General features: G+C 46.6%; 1 protein-coding gene across 2 annotated transcripts in view; it reads left to right on the top strand.

Moving 5' to 3' along the window:
- The window catches only part of Wnt5b (Wnt family member 5B), a 113539-nt gene that overhangs the window by 65847 nt on the left and 25829 nt on the right, over window positions 1-21863 (top strand). The window contains exon 1 of one of the 2 annotated variants that reach the window (XM_085840059.1): window positions 12383-12526. The exons of the other annotated variant lie outside the window; for it this stretch is intronic. Within the exon in view, the coding sequence (XP_085696185.1) occupies window positions 12506-12526 (21 nt within the window). The 5' untranslated portion in view covers window positions 12383-12505. Of the gene's footprint in view, window positions 1-12382; window positions 12527-21863 lie in introns of those variants that run through there. 2 annotated transcript variants of the gene reach the window in all.

Raw genomic sequence — 21863 nt, forward strand, 5'->3', positions numbered from 1 at the left:
CTGCGCGCGCCGGCGAGGCCCGGGCCGGGCGCTCGGGCTGCGGACGGCTTCCTGCTGCCTTTGTCTGCCGTCCGCGGTTCAAACTGCCCAGCCCCGGGCTGCTCGCACTCGGCCGCTGCGCGGGGGGACTCTGGGGCCGCCGCGCGCCGCTCCTTCCCCGCCTAAGTCGCGCGGGTCCGGCTCACGACCGCGGGCGGCGGGGCGCGGCGAACTCACCGGCGTGATCGGGCCCGCGCCCTAGGAGCCGGCCAGCCGCGCTGCGCCCTCCGCGTCCTCCGCGCCGGCTCCCCCGCTCAGTGGTACGCGCCCGCGCCGCCGGAACTGGTGGAGCCGTTTCCTTGGAAACCGGGCTCTGCCCTCGGCCGTGGAGGCTTAACCCCATCCGCGCCGGGATGGCTGGCGGCCTCGCCGCACCGCGCAGCCCTAAAGAGCGCCCGATGGCCCACGGGCTGCTCCCCTCGGTGTCCACGCTTACTCCACGCCCTCTCCCGCCCGCATGCTTCATCCTCTCTTGCCCGCATATTCCATCCCCTCTAGCCCGCATTACTTCTCAGAGCTCCTTTAACCATCTCACCACACCCACTGCCCCAATCGCGCGGCCTTCCCACCATTCCTTTCTCTTCAGTATTGAGTCTTAAATTGGTGGAGAAAGTGGGTTTTAGTCAGCATAGTTTGACAGCTTTCGTTCTAGGAATTTTTTGGAAGTTGTCCAGTGTGCCTGCCTTCCACAATCTTCTTGTTTCCGTACACCCATGTGAGTTCCTTTCCCTTTCAACTTTGTGTCAAAACTTCCCACTGCTTCTGCCCCTGCCTTGCTGTCTAACCTACACCAGGTTTTGTCTTTCTCTTCGGCCTCTTAGACTGTAGATTGCACGGCCCAACTGTACGGATACCTAATACATCTGTATGTGCTGACACACATACACTCTTTGGTCTGGTTAAAGATGCTCCAGCCTTATGCTTTATGTATATTTTATGAATCTAGGGCAGAGCTCAACTCTATACAGTGTAGCCTCAGGTCTTAAATATCTGCATGAGGGATAGGATTTCAGAATTGTATTTTTATTACCCCTGAAGCCAAGAGTTTTTAGTTCAGAGAAAAGGAACCTGAGACTCTTAATTAAGTTACAAGTTCACACATCTAGATACAAAACAACCTGACTTAGCTGTTTCCTTGACTCTTTGGGAACCTGAACAAGACATCATCATCAATTATTATTAATTATTATTATTAATACATTGTATTTCTTTAATGGGGAGAGGGCCTGTTCCACAGCCAGTATATAGTGGTCAGAAGACGACTTGAAGCAGTCATTCCTCTCCTAGCATGTGGATTCCAGGATGGGACTCAGATCATGAGACTTGGTGGCAATGACCTTACCTGCTGACATCTTGCACTGAACAAGATTTGGGATGTGGTCCAAATTTGGAATACGATCGCCTTGGCTTTTAGCCACTCCTCTTTCCTAAGTAACAGATACTTGTTAGACCCGAGTGCGTACAGAATTAACAGGCACAATACACAGTAAATCCCACCCAGTGGGTCTTAATCAGGAAATGCAGAGGCTAAAATTCCTGCAGGCCCTTGTATCTCATATTGCACATACCAAGGCCCTTAGACTTTATGGCCTTCCTGAATATGAGGCAACATTGTTTGTCACCAAATAATTCCTGACGTACAGTGTAACAATTCTGGCTATGCCTCAGTTGGCACTCTCCTGGGGTCATCTGGGTTATCTTCTGTTTAAACAGCCCCAGGGGCCATCTGTTCTCCCCTTCTACTGTATGAGTGCTGGAGATAGCTCGCAGGTGGTCAGGCTTAGCAGCAAGCACCTTTTCAAGCCCAAGCCAATTCTTAGGCCATTTTATTCAGTGTGTGTGTGTGTGTGCACATTCACATGCATTCATTGATACGCACAACTGAGTTCCATGACACACCACGTGGAAGTCAGAGACCAGTTATTTGGGAGTTAGCTCTCTCTTCTACTGTGCGGGTCCGAGGAATCAACACTCACACTTGAAAGCAATTGCCTTCACCCATCTTGCCTACCCTGAAAGTCACATTAAAAAAAAAAAAAATTACTCTCTGGCAATTTTGTATATGCTTTTGGTCATTTTTGCCCCTTCTCAGCCTCTGCCATCCCCTCCCCGCTCTCCCACTCCTCTCAGCCCCTGCTTCCCAACACATTTCCTCCTACATTTGGGGTCTAGTTGTTTTGTGATGTTCTGTGTATGAGCATTAATGTAGTGCTACTTCCAGGATCAGAGATGAGTTCCCAGTGGAAAGTCATTCCTTAGTTATTCGTTTATTTGCTTCTTTCTTTCTTTCTTTCTTTCTTTCTTTCTTTCTTTCTCTCTCTCTCTCTCTCTCTCTCTCTCTCTTTCTCTCTTTCTTTTCTTTCTCTCTCTCTCTCTTTCTCTTTCTTTCTTTCTTTTTTTTTTTTTTTTGGTTTTTCGAGACAGGGTTTCTCTGTGTAGCCCTGGCTGTCCTGGCACTCACTTTGTAGACCAGGCTGGCCTCGAACTCAGAAATCCGCCTGCCTCTGCCTCCCGAGTGCTGGGATTAAAGGCGTGCGCCACCACGCCCGGCTTCTTCCTTTCTTTCTTTCTTTCTTTTTTTTTAAATATTTTTTATTACATATTTTCCTCAATTACATTTCCAATGCTATCCCAAGAGTCCCCCATACCGCCCCCCACTTCCCTACCCACCCATTCCCATTCTTTTGGCCCTGGCATTCCCCTATATTGGGGCATATAAAGTTTGCAAGTCCAATGGGCCTCTCTTTCCAGTGATGGCCGACTAGGCCATCTTTCGATACATATGCAGCTATAGACAAGAGCTCCGGGGTACTGGTTAGTTCATAATGTTGTTCCAACTATAGGGTTGCAGATCCCTTTAGCTCCTTGGGTACTTTCTCTAGCTTCTCCATTGGGAGCCCTGTGATACATCCAATAGCTGACTGTGAGCATCCACTCCTGTGTTTGCTAGGCCCTCTTTCTTTCTTTCTTTCTTTCTTTCTTTCTTTCTTTCTTTCTTTCTTTCTTTCTTTCTTTCTTTCTTTCAAGACAGGGTCTCACTTTGTAGTCCTGACTGCCTTGGAACTTGCTATATTGACCAGGCTGGCATGGAACTCCCTGCTTTTGCCTCCCTGGTCCTGGGATTAAAGGCAGGCACCACCATATCTGGCTTTTTTTTTTTTTTAATTTAGCAGAAAGGTGGGTATATGTTTGCGAATATGCCACATGTATGTGAGTGCCTGAGAAGACCAGTAGAGGTCTTCAGATCCACTGGTCTGGAGTTACGAGCAGATGTGAACCTCCGGACATGAATACTGGGAACAGCAAGTGCTCTTCCCTGCTAAGCCAGTCTCTCTAGCCTTGAGAGTTTCAGTAGTTGAGTATAGACATTTCTGCAAAGCACCCTCATGTAGCTCTCGCCCTGCTTCTCTTCTTTCTTTTCTTTTCCTGGCTGACTTGGAACTCACTGTGTAGCCAGAGTTGGTCTGGATATAGTGGTCAGTCCTCCTACATCAGCTTTCCAAATGCTGGAATTATAGGTGCGAGCCACCATATCTAACTTGCCTTAACCCCATTTCACACAAAGCACAGCGATGGGCCTAGGCTGTACAGTGTGGACCCCTGAGGTTTTGCTTCCTAGAAAGGTCGTTTAGAACAGCCATCCGATGGCACCTCGAAAAAGGTGAACACGGTCCTACTTAACTTTAGCAAAACTTTCTTGAGTTTAACACTGGAATTTTACTAATAAACAGCTTTACATTTAAGGTGTTCATTTAAAAGTTGCAAGGCAGCTGGGCAGTGGTGGCGCACGCCTTTAATCCTAGCACTTGGGAGGCAGAGGCAGGCGGATTGCTGAGTTTGAGGCCAGCCTGGTCTACAAAGTGAGTTCCAGGACAGCCAGGGCTATACAGAGAAACCCTGTCTCAAAAAGACAAAAAAAAAAAAAAAGTAGCAAGGCGTTTCAGCCGTGTGATCATTACCACATTCAATAACAGCAAGAAACATTTCAGGAAGTAAACACCAATCGAGAGAAGATGTAGCACTAAGGTGCTGAGTCAATGGCAGTCTATTTTGGGACTGTGGAAATGACCTCCCTTTCTGGGTCACAGTTTTCTTATCTAACACTAGATAGCGTTTGGCCTGGAAATGTTCAGGCATCTCCCAACAGTAACTGAGCGGAGCCCGGATCAAGTCTGGATAGCCCCTTACTTCTGGGATGTGCATTGTTTCCATTTCGGGCTTCAGATGAACATTTTTCAGGAGCCAGACCTGGTGGTGCACTAGTATACTCTCAGTGACTAAGAGAAACCGAGGTGGGTGGGTTGAAGCAAATTGAGGCCAACCTAGGCTACATGGCAAGACCCTCTTTTTAGACATCAGAGGACAACACTTTGGAAATAGCTTTCTCTTCCACCTTGGGCCTAGGGCGTGAGTTCAGGTCTCTGGGCTTTAGGCAAGTGTGTTTTCTTCCTGGGCCGTTGTACCAGCAAGGCCGTGTTCCCCATTCCTATATACTTTTGTTTTTCTGACCCAGAGTCTCTCAGACTGGAACTATGTGTCAGAAGATGACCTTGAACCCCTGATCCTCTTGCTTCTACTTGGTAAATGCTGAGATTCTAGGCATAGACAGCCACATCCAGTTTCTGCTGTGCTGGGGATCAAGCCTAAGGCTTCAATCATGCTAAGCTAACACTATGAACTGACTACATTCCCAGCCCATCCCTAAATATTTTTCAATTAAAAAAAGATTTATTTATTTTTATTTTATGTATATTCATGTTTTGCCTGAATATATGTCTGCATTATATATGTGCCTGATGCCCATGGAGGCCAGATGAAGTCTCAGATCTCCTGGAATTAGAGTTACAGATAGTTGTGAGCCACCATGTGGGTGTTGGGAATCAAACCTGCCCCCCGCCCCCGACACACACACACACACAAGAGCAACAAGTGTTTCTTAACCGCTAAAATATCTCTTCAGCCTTCTGTTCCTAAATATCTCTAGCTAGCAGAGTATCTTTGGGTCACCTCTCAATTACAGTGTAACCAAATAAGAGAGGATCCAGAATGGTCACGTATGCCTTTAATCCCAGCACCTTCAAAGCTGAGACAGGAGGACTACCTTGAGTTTAAGAGTTCAAGGCTGGCCTGGTTTACGGAATGAAACTTTATCTTTAGAAGGAAGAAAATATATAGTAAGAGAGGTGAGGATCTCATTAGGCAAAAACAGCAACAAACCCACTAACAACCCTGTTAATAAGTACTCAAACCCACTAACAATCCTGTTACTAAGTACTCAAGCCCACTAACAACCCTGTTACTAAGTACTCAAACCCACTAACAACCCTGTTACTAAGTACTCAAGCCCACTAACAACCCTGCTACTAAGTACTCAAACCCACTAACAACCCTGCTACTAAGTACTCAAACCCACTAACAACCCTGCTACTAAGTACTCAAACCCACTAACAACCCTGCTACTAAGTACTCAAACCCACTAACAACCCTGCTACTAAGTACTCAAACCCACTAACAACCCTGTTACTAAGTACTCAAACCCACTAACAACCCTGCTACTAAGTACTCAAACCCACTAACAACCCTGCTACTAAGTACTCAAACCCACTAACAACCCTGTTACTAAGTACTCAAACCCACTAACAACCCTGCTACTAAGTACTCAAGCCCACTAACAACCCTGTTACTAAGTACTCAAACCCACTAACAACCCTGCTACTAAGTACTCAAACCCACTAACAACCCTGTTACTAAGTACTCAAACCCACTAACAATCCTGTTACTAAGTACTCAAACGAGTTGAGAAGATAAGTCTCTGAAGAAGCTATACAGATGGCTTCCAAACTCAGAGAAGGGGGCTAATGTCTCCAGTTATGGAAGTATAAGTCAAAGCCAAAGTAAAATACTACCTCAAATTTTAGATGGCCGTATTAAATGAAACTGAAAAACAGTACTAGTGGTGGTCCAGAGAAAAGGAGGGGCCCTGGTGCCTGGTTAGTGAGAGTGTAAAATTACACAGCCACCACAGGAAACAATACAGTGAGCCTGTGTGTGTGTATAAGGAAACAGAATGATGGCTTCCTACCAGTCGGGGAGCTGGAAATCGGTAGTTACTGTTTAATGACTATGGAACTTACCTTATATCTATTTGAGGCAAAGTCTCACTGTATCACTGTATCGCTCTGGCTGGCCTGGAACCAAGCTGGTCTCCAGTTTACAGCAGAACTTCCTGTGGCTGCCTCCTAGCTGGAATTACAGGTATATGCCACCGTGCCTGTACAGGTCAGTGTACTTTGGATGAACAGAACCAACAGAAGGACTGTCTGTTAAAGGAGGATTTGTTAGACTGACTTCTGTGGTGCAGTCCAGCCACTGCTATCTCTCAACCAGAGAGGCCAAGAACCTGGTGGCTGCGTGAGCCCCAGCCTGCATGGAAACACTGGAGGATTCCTGGAGAGCCGTTGATCTGAAGTCTGTCTTGGAAGCCGCCAGTTCTAATACCAGAGAAGGCATCAGCAGGAACAGATACGTTAGGAGATTAGCAGGCAGAAGTGACATTTCCTTCTTCATTCTTTAATCTGGGCTGCCTCCTTCAGGATGTGTCTCCCTACTTGTTATCTGATCACGGGACTAGTTACAGACATACCCAACAGCTTGTCTTTAGTTGGCTACCGACCAGTCAAGATTAACCATCAGAATTCCACGCCTGATTAATTTGACAGCCACGTGCATATCCTTGTGTCGTGGTTAACTTCCAAATGAAAACAATAACAAGGTCACAATTTTACAAAATATGATACAAACTCTCCCATGTAAAACCGCACACTCGTTCCCCTCCCCGCAGAATAGGTGGCAAAGTCCCTTGAAGAATGCTTAGTCTTTCAGTGTCCCATAGCCTTAATATGATAACAGACTTACAACACTCGGCCACTGATATTATTTCAACCAGCGTTATATTCCTGATAAGCAACAGAGGCAAGGAAACACAAACCCTGGCTTACTATATGTGCATATAAGCATAAACAATGTTCGCACATGATAGTACTTTGACAACCTAAGAAAAGCTAGTGTCACCTGGGAGAAGGAGCCTCCGGCTGAGGAAACACCTCCATCAGACTGGCCTGAAGGTAACTCTGTGGGCCATTTTCTTGATTAATGATCAATGTGAGAGGCCCAGCCCCTGTGGGCAGTGCCACCCCTAAGCAGGCAACCCTAAGAGGTATAAGAAACATGAGCCCAGGTCATGTAAAAATTCTTTTGCTTTAGTTTCTGCCTCTAGGTTCCAGCCTTGACTTTCCACATGTCTGTCACTAGTCACATGACCTTGGCTGGTATTCCTAGCTACTACCTTCCTCTATTCCTCATTCTGTATTTCCTCCCCTCAGCAAGAACCTCAGCAAGTCTTATTCTTTGCCTTTGAGGGGTGACCCGTATATTCATTCTTGAAGGGTCTGGGTCATTTATCACTCTGCCTGGATTGAATTGTAGTTTCCCGTCGACCTTAATCACAGGATATGGTAATACCAAGCGAACACCCTAAAGGAACTCCTACACCCCAGACACAATCTTCCTCATCTCCTTTGTGGAGAAGCGGTCCAGGGGATGGGAGCACCTCTCAGCAGCCCTAAGGGATAGCAGCTCTGGGTCAGTCACGCCTCCTAACAGCTATTTTTATTTTAGCCTGTTAGGTTAAGTTTATTGGAAACCCAACATAAGGAGGAGGAAATCTGAGCTTCCAGTGCAGTGGAATGTCTCTTGTGTCTCCTGGCAGAAGCCTTCATTCTGGAACCAAAACTTCTGGGCAAGCAGCGGATAGTCCTGTGAACAGGAAACAGACATTCTCTCAGTGGCCACTAGGGGCGCTAGCGAGTGAAGCTCATTCCCTTTCTGCCCCTTGATTTGTGGTCCCTGTGAATACTGGCTTTAGGGAAACAGTACCCGTGTATTGGATGCTGACTCAAAGCATTTCCAGCCTTATGGAGAACTCCATCCCCAACTTTCTAGGCTATTGCCACCCATTTGGCCCTGTAGCTGTGTATTTAAAAAGAGATTACACTGTTGTATCAAGCCAGCTGCTTCTGGGTGTGGCAAACATTGAGATTGCTGGAATCCCGTGACTATGGTCCTACTTTTGTGGCTATGAAGACAGTTTCTTGGTCAGAAGCAATGTTGAGTGGAATACCATGATGGTAGATAAAGTTATGGTAGAATCATTACATTCAGGAAAGACCAATCCATAACCAAAATAAGTATTGATTCCAGTAAGAACAAAGTACTGTCACTTCCATGATGGGCATGCCCCAGGGTCGTAGTCAGCCTGCTGCTGGTCGCTAGCTTATCGCCCCGTGGGAATAGTGCTACATCAGGGGCTTAGTGTCAGTCTCTGCAGCTGGTACATTTGGCACTCAGTGGTGGCTTATCTAATCAGCCTTGGACTGAAGCTGTCGAAGTGTCTGCGCCATGACTGTGGGGGGAATGTTTTCCTGAGCGGTTGCTTCCGAGGACAGGGAACCCTTCAGCTTCTGCTCTTTGTCTTGAAATAAATTTGAATATGAGATCTTCAGCTGCTTCTGAGGGTAGGGGTTGTCCCCTCGGGAAACATTTCCATCCTCTCAGTGCAGTGCAGGAACTTCATGTCAGAGGTGCTGGTCTCTCTATTAGTTACAGCTGCCCCTTAGCGCCACTGAGAGGTGCTCCCATTCCCCTAGTGCCACTGAGAGGTGCTCCCATGAGAGGTACTCCCATGAGAGGTGCTCCATTTCCTTAGTGCCACTGAGAGGTGCTCCCATTCCCTTAGCGCTGATGAGAGGTGTTCATATTCTCTTAGTGCCACTGGGAGGTCCTCCCATGTGAGGTGCTCCCATGTGAGGTGCTCCCATGAGAGGTGCTCCATTTCCTTAGTGCCACTGAGAGGTGCTCCCATTCCCTTAGCGCTGATGAGAGGTGTTCATATTCTCTTAGTGCCACTGGGAGGTGCTCCCATGAGAGGTGCTCCATTTCCCTAGCACTACTGAGAGGTGCTCCCACCTTGATACTTCCTCTGCTAAACAAACCATTTTAAATTCATCTTTAGTCAGTTTCAAGAGCTGGGAAGAAGGAAGCCAGATTCTCTGCCAGAATATCCCATGAATGGCCCCTACCCAGTTCCCAGCAGAGCCCTCGCCTCTCTGAAATCTCAGAGGACGAGCGTCTACTGGTCTGCACACCTTTGCACGTTGTTGTCTCCCAAGCTTCCACCATTATCCAAACTTTAGCAGCTTTTCTAGCCCAACATGCCAAACACTTCCACATTCCTCCCACAAAAGGCTCAAAAGCCACACCGCAGGGTTTAATCCCAGCAAAGGCCCCACTTCCTCGATGCCCCCAGTTTCTTGTCACTGTGATAAAATATCCTGACAGAAAGTGACTCAGGAAAGAAAGGTTTGCTTCAGCTCACACTTCCAGGATACAGTCAGCATTGCAGGGAAGTCAAGGCAGGAACCGGAAGTTTCTGCAGAAAGGGAAGTCACTGGTCACACCCACAGTCAAGTTCAAGAAGGAAGGACTGTCAGGGAGTTTAGTGCTGGCCTTCTCTATTCTTACACAGTGCAGGGACCCAGACCAGGGAGTGGTGCCTCCTGCTTCCAGGCCGAGTCTTCCTAAAAGTATCAAGGCAATCGAAACAGTCCCTCATAGACATGCCCCTCAACCAACCTGATCTAGACAATTCCTTCAAATAAGACTCCCTAGGGCCAAGGTTCTCAACCTGTGCGTTGTGACCCATTTGGGGGGGTCACATATCAGATATCCTACATGTCAGGTATTTACATTATGACTCGTAACTAGCAAAATTACAATTATGAAGTAGCAGTGAAAAGATTTTATGGTGGGGAGTCACCACAACATGAGGTATTAAAGGGTTGCATCATTATGAAGGTTGAGAAGTACTGCCCTAGGCTGTGCCACATTAACAATGAAAACTAGTGCCTCACAGTGCCTGTCTGGAGTTTCAGTTCTACCGTGTAAAAAGCTCTAGAGGCTGGACATGGTGATGCACACCTTTAACCTCAGCACCGCAGAGGCAGGGGCAGGGGCAGGGGCAGGGGCAGGGGCAGGGGCAGGGGCAGGGGCAGGGGCAGGGGCAGGGGCAGGGGCAGAGGCAGGCAGATCTTGGTGAGTTTCAGAACAACTTATTCTACAATAGTGAGTTCCAGGTCATTGTCTCTGTGTGTGTGTGTGTGTGTGTGTGTGTGTGTGTACCACATCACATGTACAGGAGCCCACAGAGGTCAGAAGACATGTTGAAACACCTGGCACTGGAATTACAGTCACTTAAGAGCTGCCCTGTGGATGCTGGGAACTGAACCCCAGTCCTCTACAAGAACAAGTGCTCTTAGCCACTGAGCTATCACACCAGCTACTTCTGCTGCTGCTGCCTGCCTGCCTTGTGGTCCCCAGCCCTGCCATCTAGGAGTGGCTTTTGTTCTCTTTTAGAAGGCTGTGAGGGCCTGGGGAGGTAGCTAGTGGCTCTGAGTGTTTGCTGCTCTTGCAGAGGACCTGGGTCTGGCTCCTAGCACTTACTTACATGGTGTTTCATAGCTTGTTATGACTTCAGTTCTGGAGGATCCCACACTATCCAACCTTTGGGCACCTGCACATACGTGGTGCACATAAATGCACACAGGCACACACATACACATAAATACAGTTTTTTTTCAAAGAGTTGCTAAATTGCACTTTTTCTGCAGAGTTTCATGTGCAGGACGTCCTGGAATCTTTAAAGGCTCGCCCCTTTCGGTAAGATGAAAATATATAGAAAAGGGCTCCTCCCTTTTCATCTTTGTCTTGTAGACCTCGTTCCCTTTGGTACCCACCACGTGGCATAGTGAAAAGAACACAGGTTTCAAAGGCACAAGCATAGCACAGACTCACCACAGGGAGCCTTCGTCTTCCCTCCGCACTTGGCCTGATGTTTTCCATAGTGGAGGAGTTGATGAGGGCCAAGCAGCCGGCCCACATCCAGCTGCAGAACAAGATGAAAATGGCCAGTGCTTACTGTGCAGGAGCTGTGGAGTGGGCGCTGTTCTAAAATCCATTCTGACCGCCATGGCAGCTGATCTGCATCTCCAAGCTATGGCAAAGGGTACCAACATGGAGACCATGGCACCATGAAGCAGAGAACTGGCAGAACCAATTTGTTATTGTTGTTTTTCTGTAGCACAGGCTAGCCTTTAACCCATGATCTCCCTACCTGTTCTCCTGAGTACTGGAGTTTGAACTCTCCAGACCAAACTATCATGTGTTCCTCATGGATACATTCGGTATGTGATGCTTTGACACCAGCCATTGACATTGACTGAGATAGATAGTCACTGTTCTGTGAGCAGATCTAGCTACAGGCGACGGTCGGTTTGCCAAATGGGTCAGAGTGTGTGCGTGTACAAGTGTGTGTGTGTGTGTGTGTGTGTGTGTCTCGTGTCTAGGGAACGAATGCTCTCTAGGGAGGTAAGCTGCTACAGTTTTTCATTCCTTCAGGCCTGTGCCTATCTCTGACTTTGATTAAAAGCCCTTGAATTGCTTGTATGTAATTCTGCCACCCTCTAGTGGTCACCTCTCTCTTAGCCCCGGACCCATGAAACAGCCCCGGGTTTTTGCCCCCATCTGCTGGGATGGAACCCATGGCTTCACACCAGCTGAGAAATCTTGCCCCCAGTGAGCACGTAGATACCCATTCTTTTTTTTTTTAATTTTTAATATTTTTTATTACGTATTTTCCTCAATTACATTTCCAATGCTATCCCAAAAGTCCCCCATACCCCCCCCCCAGTAGATACCCATTCTTACTAAGTGTGTTTGCATCTTTGTGTGCATGGAAGGCTGTGTGCAGGCCTCCAGGGCCGAGGGCTGAAGCAGGCGTGGAGAAAGGAGAAGCACCATTTCCGACCAGCTTGAATTCTGTTTTCCTAGGGAAGCAGGCCAGGGTGACTCAACTCCAAGATTGCAGCAGCCTGGCCAACAGGCTGCCCGCTGCTTCTGTCCCTCAGGCTGTGTTCTCCCTGCCCTGAAGGTCATTTGTACCTTGTACCAGGCTCCTGTGTTGGATCGAGATAAATATTTCAGAAGGCTGGAGGGGGAGGGTCAGCTCAGCTCAGCCTGTCTCAGCCTGTTCTGGAAACCTTAATGTCTTAGGGTCTGGCTATCCCGCAAGCGGCAGGCGTGGGTGCTGGGCACAGCAGGCCTTCCTGGAAAGTCCTGTGAGGGTGGACCAGGCGTAATGTCTTACATAATGTCAGATCCACAGGAATCTTGGGGAACAGCCCTGTTGGAGAGTTCACATCCAGGTTCCCTTCTCTGCCAAGAGAAGGTTCAAGGTCTAACAGGAAAGTTAGACTCTAAGGCCTTGCTGCTTCTCATTCCATGAGCTGGGGAGAGACAGTGTGGAAGTCAAACCATGTCTTTCTTGAGAGCAGGCGCTGCTGGGGCTCCCTGAATGGCGGCTAGGTGCCAAGAGGTCAGTGATTAACATAATTCTGTGTGAAAATTCTGCCTGGAGATTTCTAGAGTTGGCACAACTTTGGACTAACAGTTTGGTTTCTTGTTTGTTGTTTAACTTTCATGTTTTTTCTTTTCATCTTTGGAGATGGAAGCTCACTACATAGTCTAGGGCATCCTGGCACTAGCTCCCCATCCACCTGAGCCTCCCTGGTACCAGGTTACAGGTACCACCGTGTTCAGTTCAACCTTTTATTTTAAAATTTCCGGTTAAGCAGAGAGTCAAGTAATCTATTCAAGTCGTGGATGTTAGGAATGTAACCAATGGGAGGTCCTTATTAGCTTTTGTTTCTGATGTTTGTTACATTTTGAGTAGAACCCAGGGCCTCCTGTGTGTTTGCCCAAGTGCTCTGCCTCTGAGCCGATCCTCCAGCCGAGGAGTCCTTGGTGTAATTGGTTGAAGGAATCTGAATTAGTGTTAACTTCAGACACAGTCACGAGTCATAGCGATTAGGTGGCAGCATCGTGATATGGCTCTGAATGTCTTGTGCAGAGATTTAATGACCGTTCTTATTTTATACATGATGAAAATCAGGCACAGATAAGAACCACGTTCCTTGGGGTCCTGGGAGTAGTTATGGTCTACTGCATCTGTCCTCTGACCCTCAGAGCATCAACCCTCACCAAAGCTGTGTGTACTGGGGCCACCTGACCTCTGTGCTTGATATTAGAATAGTTCTGTGTGCTTTAATAGTAAGACATTGGCAGGGTGCTAGAGAAATAACTCAATGGTCAAGAGTACCGGCTGTTCTTCAGAGGACCAGGGTATAAATCCCAGCACCCACAGAGCAGCTCACAACTGTCTGTAGCTCTAATTCCAGGGGATCCAACACCCTCACACAGGCTAACATGCAAGCAAAACCCCAATGCACATAAAATGAAAATAAACTATAATAGTTTTAAAGAAAAAGACATTGGTAGAAGTATATGGGCATCAGACCACGAGTTATCTAGGTGATTGAGACAATCCAGCTGCAGTCAGGGAGGGGAAGCGGAAATCCCAAGGGTGGGTGTACCTGCTCCCCATCCATGGTCAAAGCAGCAGAGGGGCTGTGGGGAAGTGGAGAAACCGTCCAGGACTGGTTTTGCAGTCCTCTTTCAGCTTAGCTCTCCATTTTTCTAATCACATACCTATAAAAAAATTACCATATATATGGACTAAAAAACAGTGTCATTCCTGGCAGAGCCCTGCAATTGGCTTAGCTGGCGTTGTGGCTCCGCCAACAGTGTCATCATATTCTGTGGTGCATCACTATAGGAAAGTCCCGGCGGATACATATTTGCTCCTTTTGTTGCCCTTAATATCCCCACAAAGGAGTCATCTCCTCCCTTCCTCCACTTCTCCCACCCTTCTTTCTTTCCTGTGGTGCCGGGCATCTAGCCTAGGCCCTTGGATGTGCCAGGCCAGTGTGTTCCCGCTCTTGAACAGTGGTTTTCAAGATAGGCCTGTCATTCATTAAAAATACCCTGTAAAATGAGGCCTCAGCTACATAACAAGTTCAAGGCCAGCCTGTCTCAAAGTGGGAGGGAGGAGAAACCAAACACCTGTGAGGTGTATAACGAGAATTTCAATCACTACATAAACCGATGACTGGTATTTATATTTCTCATCGTTACGTCGTATTACATAGAAAATGCTTACATTCTGAGCATTAAAAAAATCCCTGAATATTGTGAACAGTATTAAATCATCTTAAATATGAAATCCCTTAAATTGCAGGGATCTAGGCGGGAACAGCTCGTTCCCTTGCAGTACATTCATTACGTTCCAGGGGTTTGGTTTCTAACCTGCTCACTTGGATTCTGAGGCAGATCTGGAAAAGAGAGCATTAGAAACCTAAATGACTTCATAAATCATTGCTGTTCCACCACAGAATGTCTCAAACAAAGGCAGAACCAACCCGAACCAAAAGGGGCGTGGTGGTGTCCTATAATACCAGCAGTGGGAGGTGAACGCAGCGGGATGGGGAATCCAAACCCATCAGCTACATAGTGAGCTCCAAGGCCAGCCTGGGATATAAGAGACCCCTGCCTCAGAACACAATAAAACCAAAGCAAAGGAAAACAACTAACTCTAGAAGCTTCTGGTGTTGTGAGCCAAGGTTACACGTGGTGGTTAGACTGCTACGCTGCTCCATTTCTGAAAGTGAGCGATGGAGTGTGTGCTGGAGTTGGCTAAAACTTGAACATTTTCTTAAGCATTAAAACTTTTCCCCTGTATTTTTTTAGTTGACTACCCACCCTGCAAATTCCCTAATGAGAGCAAATTATCTAAACATGGGAATCAAAACAACAATAACAAGTTATAGGTTTAGGGGAGAACTTGGCAGTGAAGATGGAACCCGGGGCCTGGGACGCATCCAGTGCATACCTGCTCTACCACCCAGCCGCACCCCAACCCCAGACACCTTGCAGGCACATCAGTGACACTCCTGGAATCTACTCCTCTGCAGCAGTGTGCTGGGTTGGTTTGCTGATGGTCCAATGATTGTCTGAGTCGTGTTTGTGGGTGACAGTAGAGCAAGCCTTGTGTTTCAGAGTCTACATTTTAATGTTAAGTTCTGTTTCAGTAAAAGCATTGCTTAGTGGGAAAGGAAGAAGTCAACGTATCTTTATTTGCAGATGGTATGGTTCTGTGCCTAGGGACCATAAAGACGCCATCAGAAAATGGTCGTTTCTTTGGTTCAGAAGGAAACCCTTAGAGCTGATAAACACTTTCAGCAGAGTGGTGGGATACAAAATCATTACACAGAGCTCAGCAGCCTTCCTATACCCTAGTAACAAACACGCTGAGAAAGAAGTCAGGAAACAGCCCCACTCACAATAGAAAAAGGAAAAGAAAAGAAACCAAAACCTTGAGCCTTGGAGTAAAACTAAACCAAGGACGGGAAAGACCTGTATGATGGTAACTTTAAAGCATGGAAGAAAGAAATTGGAAACAATTTCTTAGAAGACAAACCTCTTTGCTCGTGGATTGGAAAGAATTCCTATTGTAAAATGGCTATACTAAAAGCAATCTACAGATTGAATGCAATCTTAATAAAAAATAAAATAAAATGTGATTCTCCTCAGAAATGGGGGGAAAAAAAACAGAAAACCTTTAAATATGGAAGCCCAGAAGACCTTGAATAATCAAAACAACCCTGAGGAAAAAAAGCATAGTGCAGGAGGTGTCACTGTGTCTGACTTCAAGATATATACAGAGTCTAATAAAAGCAGTTGAGTACTAGCACACAACACACACACACACACACACACACACACACACACACACACACACTGGTGGAATAGAAGATGATTCAGATACAAACCCACACAGATGCCAGAAATCCACAGTGGAGAAAAAAAATGGCACTGGGAAAATTGGCTGTCCACGTACAGAAGAGTGGAGCCTTCTATCTCATCCTGCATCTGAGTCAACTTCAGATAGATCAGAGGTGTCGGTGTAAGACCCGCAAGTCTGCAACTAGAGAGGGAAACACCTCACATGCAGGCAGAGCCAAGGGCTTTCCCAGCAGGGCTCCAGCCACTCGGGAAGTAAGGCCCATGATTGGGAAGGAGAACCTCGTGGAACCAAAAGGCTTCTGTACAGAAAAAGAAGCAGTTGAGTCAACAGTCGACAGAATGGAAGATCTTTGCGTGCTATATATCTGATGAAAGATGAATATGAGAATATACTACCAAAACCAGCTACAAGAAAACAAACAGTCCAACTGGCAAATGGCCTAATCAAATGAACACACATGTCTCAACAGATGAATACGAATGAGTGGTAATCACGACTCCACTAGCCCTCAGAGAAAATGTAAAGCCCCACTGAGACGCCAGCTTTCCACTCAGAAATGCCAGACACCAAGAAAACAAATGAACACAGGGAGGTGGCAGCATACGTGCTTAACCCCAGCACTCGGGAGGCAGAGGCAGGCAGATCTCTGAGTCTGAGGTCAGCCTGCTCTACAGAGTGAGTTCCAGGACAGCTAAGGGTGCACTGCAAAACCCTGTCTCAGAAAAACAAACAAAAGCCCTAATGCTGTCAAGGATGCGGTTAGAAGGGAGCTCCTAGACACTGCTATGTGAAGGTGTAATGCAGTCTAGAGATTGTGGAAGTCAGTGATTCCTCTAAAACTAACAATGAATCTTCCGTGTGACCTAGCTGTCCCTGTCCACATCAGCGCCTCACAGACACTTGCACACGAGTTTTGACTGCAACACTTTTCACAAGCCCTGTGTTCTGGAACCAACCCAGATGTCCATCCACACAGAGGTCGATTAGGAAAGTGTGGGATCCATGGAACATGAAATGGATTTTTTTTTTCAGGCATGGAAAAGAATGAAGTCACGTTATTGTAGGAAAATGCATGTATCTAGACCTCCGTGTTAAGTGAACCAAGCCGGTCTCAGAAACACAAATACTGTGTGTCTCCTCTTATTGGCAGGTTCTGGATTCCATAGAAATACATAAAACACAGGGAGAAATGAAAAGAGAGGTGAAGCTGACTAAGGGGACAGAGGGTGTTAACGGGAACAGGGAAAGGTTAAAAAAAAAGCAAGGTTTGGGGTTTATGAGGTGAAAGATGCTCAACATAGTTTTATATACATCCATGAAAAGTTAAAACAATAGATGTTTTAAAGTTAGACTTTTAGAAAGCCTGCAAGAGAAAGATTACCATGTCTCCCCCATCAGGAGGTCAGAACTGAGGAAGCCTCAAGGACCTGGCCATTGGCCCCTAAAGCTAAGCTGTATTACTGAGTGGAACCAGTTATATGTCAGAACAGCTAGGCAAGAGTCCTGGGTGGACAGCTAGTGCCGGGACAGCAAGCTCCCTCAGATGGCTGGAATCCGGAAGCTGTGGACTGTGACTTGGCTAATGTGGCCAGAACATTGCTGGGTGATGTAGCTGTATGCTACCAGTGAGACCAACGAGAGGACTTTGAGAGTATTCTCCTTGTTATAGCTGCTAGCCAGGTTGCTGCCTTCCCCGAACAAGGCCATGCTGCGACCAAAGCCACGGCTTCCCAGCCTCTCACTGTAAGTGACCACACTGTCGTTGGAATTCATAAATATGGCCAATATGACTAAAGTGTCTGAGGTTATCATAGAGATACCTTGGCCTGATGTTAAAAATCAGTTATGTTGATATATGTGAGTGGAGACTCCTAGCTCCACAATTAAAATGAAAAGGAAAGATGAGTTAGCATGGGAGAGATAAGCTATTGTCCCTGAGAAATAGTTAATACATTTAATTCAATTAAATGATATTAATCTAATGAAATGACTATCTAGTTCTCGTGGTAGACATGTACAATGCAATCAAAATACTCAAACTTGAACAGTACCACTAAGGTTAAAAAAAAAACAAAAACAAATTATATGCAGATGTACTTTTCTTTTTTTCTTTTCTTTTCTTTTTTTTTGTTTTTGTTTTTGTTTTTGTTTTTGTTTTTGTTTTTGTTTTTGTTCTTTCAAGACAGGGTTTCTCTGTGTAGCCCTGGCTGTCCTAGAACTCACTCTGTACACCAGACTGGCCTTGAACTCAGAAATCTGCCTGCCTCTCCCCTCCCAAGTGCTGGGATTAAAGGCGTGTGCCACCACTGCCCAGCTTACAGATGTATTTTTCTAATGGAAATAAACTAGACATGTGTAGCTTATAGCTTTGAAGGCTATAAGCTTATAGCTTTGTGTATGATGTCAGGGAGCGAAAGGATCTGGGAGAATTTACGTCTGTGCATGCAGATGATCCAAGGTTTCTGTGCTCTGCAGAGACCTAAACAGCAAGGCTGTGTGGCCCAGCCTCTCACCCCAGGACTCTCACCTGTGTTTACTGGCTCTTTATAGCTATGTCTGGCTACCTGCACTCCCTGCTAAACTGGGCCAAGAAATCTTCAGCACCTGGCCGGAGGCTTGAGCTGGAGTGGCTCTAAGCTGAGTATGACAGTTCTCCCTGTAATCTTAGCCACTGGGGAGATGAGAGAGAGAGTATGTCCCTTGAGTCCAGAAGTTTGAGGCTAGCCTGAGACCCCATCTCAAGCAGAACAAATAGAGGCAGGGGGTAAGACAAAAGGAGCTGTCAAGATGGCTCAGCGAGTAAAGACCCTTGTCGCTAAGCCCAAGGACCTGAGTTCAGTCCCTGAGATCCACATGGAAGAAGAGAGCCACTTCCCGCAAATAATCCTCTGACACACACACATAAATAAGTTAATAAAACTGTTACGAAGAAGAGAGAAACTGCGGGGCCTGGCAAACACAGAAGTGGATGCTCACAGTCAGCTATTGAATGGATCACAGGGCCCCCAATGGAGGAGCTAGAGAAAGTACCCAAGGAGCTGAAGGGATCCGCAACCTTATGGGTGGAACAACATTATGAACTAACCGTACCCCGGAGCTCTTGACTCTAGCTGCATATGTATCAAAAGATGGCCTAATCGGCCATCACTGGAAAGAGAGGCCCATTGGACATGCAAACTTTATATGCCCCAGTACAGGGGAACGCCAGGGCCAAAAAAATGGGAATGGGTGGGTAGGGAAGTAGGGGGGAGGGTATGGGGGACTTTTGGGATAGCATTGGAAATGTAATTGAGGAAAAGATGTAATAAAATAAAAAAAAAAAGAAAAGAAAATTCACAAATAAAGCAAACTTTACCCTTAAAAAAAAAAAAAAAAGAAGAAGAAGAGAGAAACTGTAGAACAGTAACATGAATTCTGATAATTAGTGTTGGGCTGTAGGAAGAGAGCTAGGGAGTGGGAAGACTGGTTTTAAATCTCCAGGGTCGGGGGAGCTGTCCGGAGCTGAGTGGAAGCCAAGAGAGAAACTACACAGACATCTCTGGTTTCGCCTGTTTTGGGAGGTATTTTCTTAAGGTTGGAAAAATGCAGTAGTTTTTATTATTTGCTGCCCAGCATCACAAGTGCTCCCTGCATGGACCACATCTGGACATGTTACATTTGTGTGATACGTGGGCTATTTTCCATTGACTCTCCATGTTGACATTGGCTTTGGTGTTTGGGCCTGTGGTTTCCCTTGACACAAACACGGACTCATTTCTTACCACTGAAATTTTCCTAGGGTGCTAGGTTTCAGGCTGGAGGGGATGTGAGGGTGACTGCACATGCCCTCCTTGCTCTCCCCTTTGGGTGCCACTGCTGCCTACGCTTGCTAAGGTATATTAAATGGGCCACGTCCGAGCAGAACAGAAGACAGGCTGGAACTGGTGAGGCAGCTCAGTGGTTAAGAACAGGTGCTGTACAGTAGTTAGAACCAGAGGTTGGATACCAGCACCCATGTAATTCAAGCATCAAGCAAAAGAAAGCCCCGCCCCCAGACCCAAGCATGCATCTTTTGGAACGTACGCATGTGTGCATACACTACCATATACACACATAACCCTATAAATAAAATCGAAAAGCAAAGAACAACAAAAAGAGTTCACTTGTAGACAGCCAAGGAGATGGCAGCGCTGGGCACCTTAGCACACATCTGTAGACCTCAGAGCTTATATTTGCCACCCAGACAGGGTCAGGGGGTCTGGCCTTCTGTAAAGAGCTGGCAGCATGTCTTCCTCCAGTTCCTGCACCATCTGTGCGGGTCTGCTGGGCTCCTTCCTGCTCTTTCCCTGACTGTAACTTTGGGTAGCAGCCTTTCATAGTGTTTACAGAAGATACTCAGAATTTCAGAAATCCCCAGACAGTTTCTTTTTTATTATTGTTATCATTATTGCATTTAAATAGTTATTAATTTCTTGGTGCTTATCTGTGTATGTATGAGTGTACACACAACATGGTATGTGCAGAGATTAGCGGACAATTTTGGGGAGTCAGTTTTCTTCTTCCATGTGAATCCCATGTATTGGGTTCAGGTTGCAGGCCGGGTGGCCGACACCCTGACCTGCTGAGCCATCTTTACACTAATTTTTAAATGCTTTTGAAAATGTTGCTTCCTTCTGTTGACAGAACCCAGACAGCAGCGCCCAGGGCGGGGAGCATTAGTGTTTTCCCAAATTTGAATCACTTCATGGTCACCTTGTCATCTAGACACAGAGGGTGACATCAGGACATCTTAATGGCTTTAGGGCCTGGCTAGGTTTGGAAAAGTGACTGGGCAAAAACAGACAAAGGAAAACCAGGAGAGGTTTGGTGGGGAGAGAGGAAGACTTTCTGACTCAACACTTCCTCTCCCAATGTGATATAAGTACGTATCTGGTTACAGGAGTTCTTTGGCAAAAACATTTTAAAAAAAATAGATTTAAAGGAAAAGTCAATGTGTCCCTGGCCGGGTGAGGCGTCAGTGGCCACCGTGTTTGCTTAGGGATCCTCAGTGGCCACCGTGTTTGCTTAGGGATCCTCTGTAGAATCCTTACTGATCCAGGAGCAAAAACTCCAACTCAGCCAAGTACCAGGTCCTGGGTGAGATTTGGAATCGCTCTGACCTCAACCGAGAAGACCATGTGTGGATGTCACAGGAAGCATAAATCTGGAGCCCCGGGCAGGCTGCTTACTGTCTTTCCCTTCCACTGATACAGAGTGGAGGACAGGCAGGCATACTCTGGGAGGCTCAGGGCTGCACCAAGTTGAAGACCAAGTGGACTAAAGGTGATTCAGCTACTGCAGCTAGAGATGGCTACCTGCTAGCAGACACAGGGGGATGCCTCTGTCTGGAAGTATCCTAATTTTAAAAGTAAATGGCCTATGAAAGAGCATTGCAGTGGCTAATAGACATGTAATCTGCACCTTCCCTGAGCATCAGAGAAATGCAATTTAAAACGTGCTAACTTAGTATGAATACCAAACCAAATGTCAGCTAAGTGTCTTATTAGGCTTTATTTCCATCAAAAGTCGGAAATTCTAAAAATAAACGTTATTTGAAAGTGTAATTTCCCTGTAAACTTAATGATTCAACTGAACCAGACTGTTCTCTGGTCTGTAGATGTGAAGGGCATTAACACTGGAACAAAACTGTGTGGCCTTGGCTCTGATGCCCCATCCCCCACCTCGCGGGATGGACCCAAGCTCTCAAGCCTTCTGGGCAAGCGCTTTTGCACTGAGCTGCATGTCCAGCCTGCTTCTCTCATTGTCCAACGTAGGGCTAGAGAGTGTGGCTGGCGAGGGCCGTAGCTGGAGTTGCATTATTATGCCCTGTCACTGAAGGCTGGGTGGCATCCGTCCGGGAGCTTTATGCAGGTGGTGGCTGGGAAGGCAGTGAGGTGGTTAGTAACTCGCTGCCATAGAAACTGAACTCAGTCCCAGGAACTCACATAGAAGAGAGTCAGAAGAACTGGCTCTCACAAGTTGTCCTCTAATA

Source organism: Mus caroli, unplaced genomic scaffold (assembly GCF_978045245.1).
Source record: "Mus caroli unplaced genomic scaffold, Mus_caroli_1 scaffold_7, whole genome shotgun sequence".
NCBI classification, from domain to species: Eukaryota; Metazoa; Chordata; class Mammalia; order Rodentia; family Muridae; genus Mus; species Mus caroli.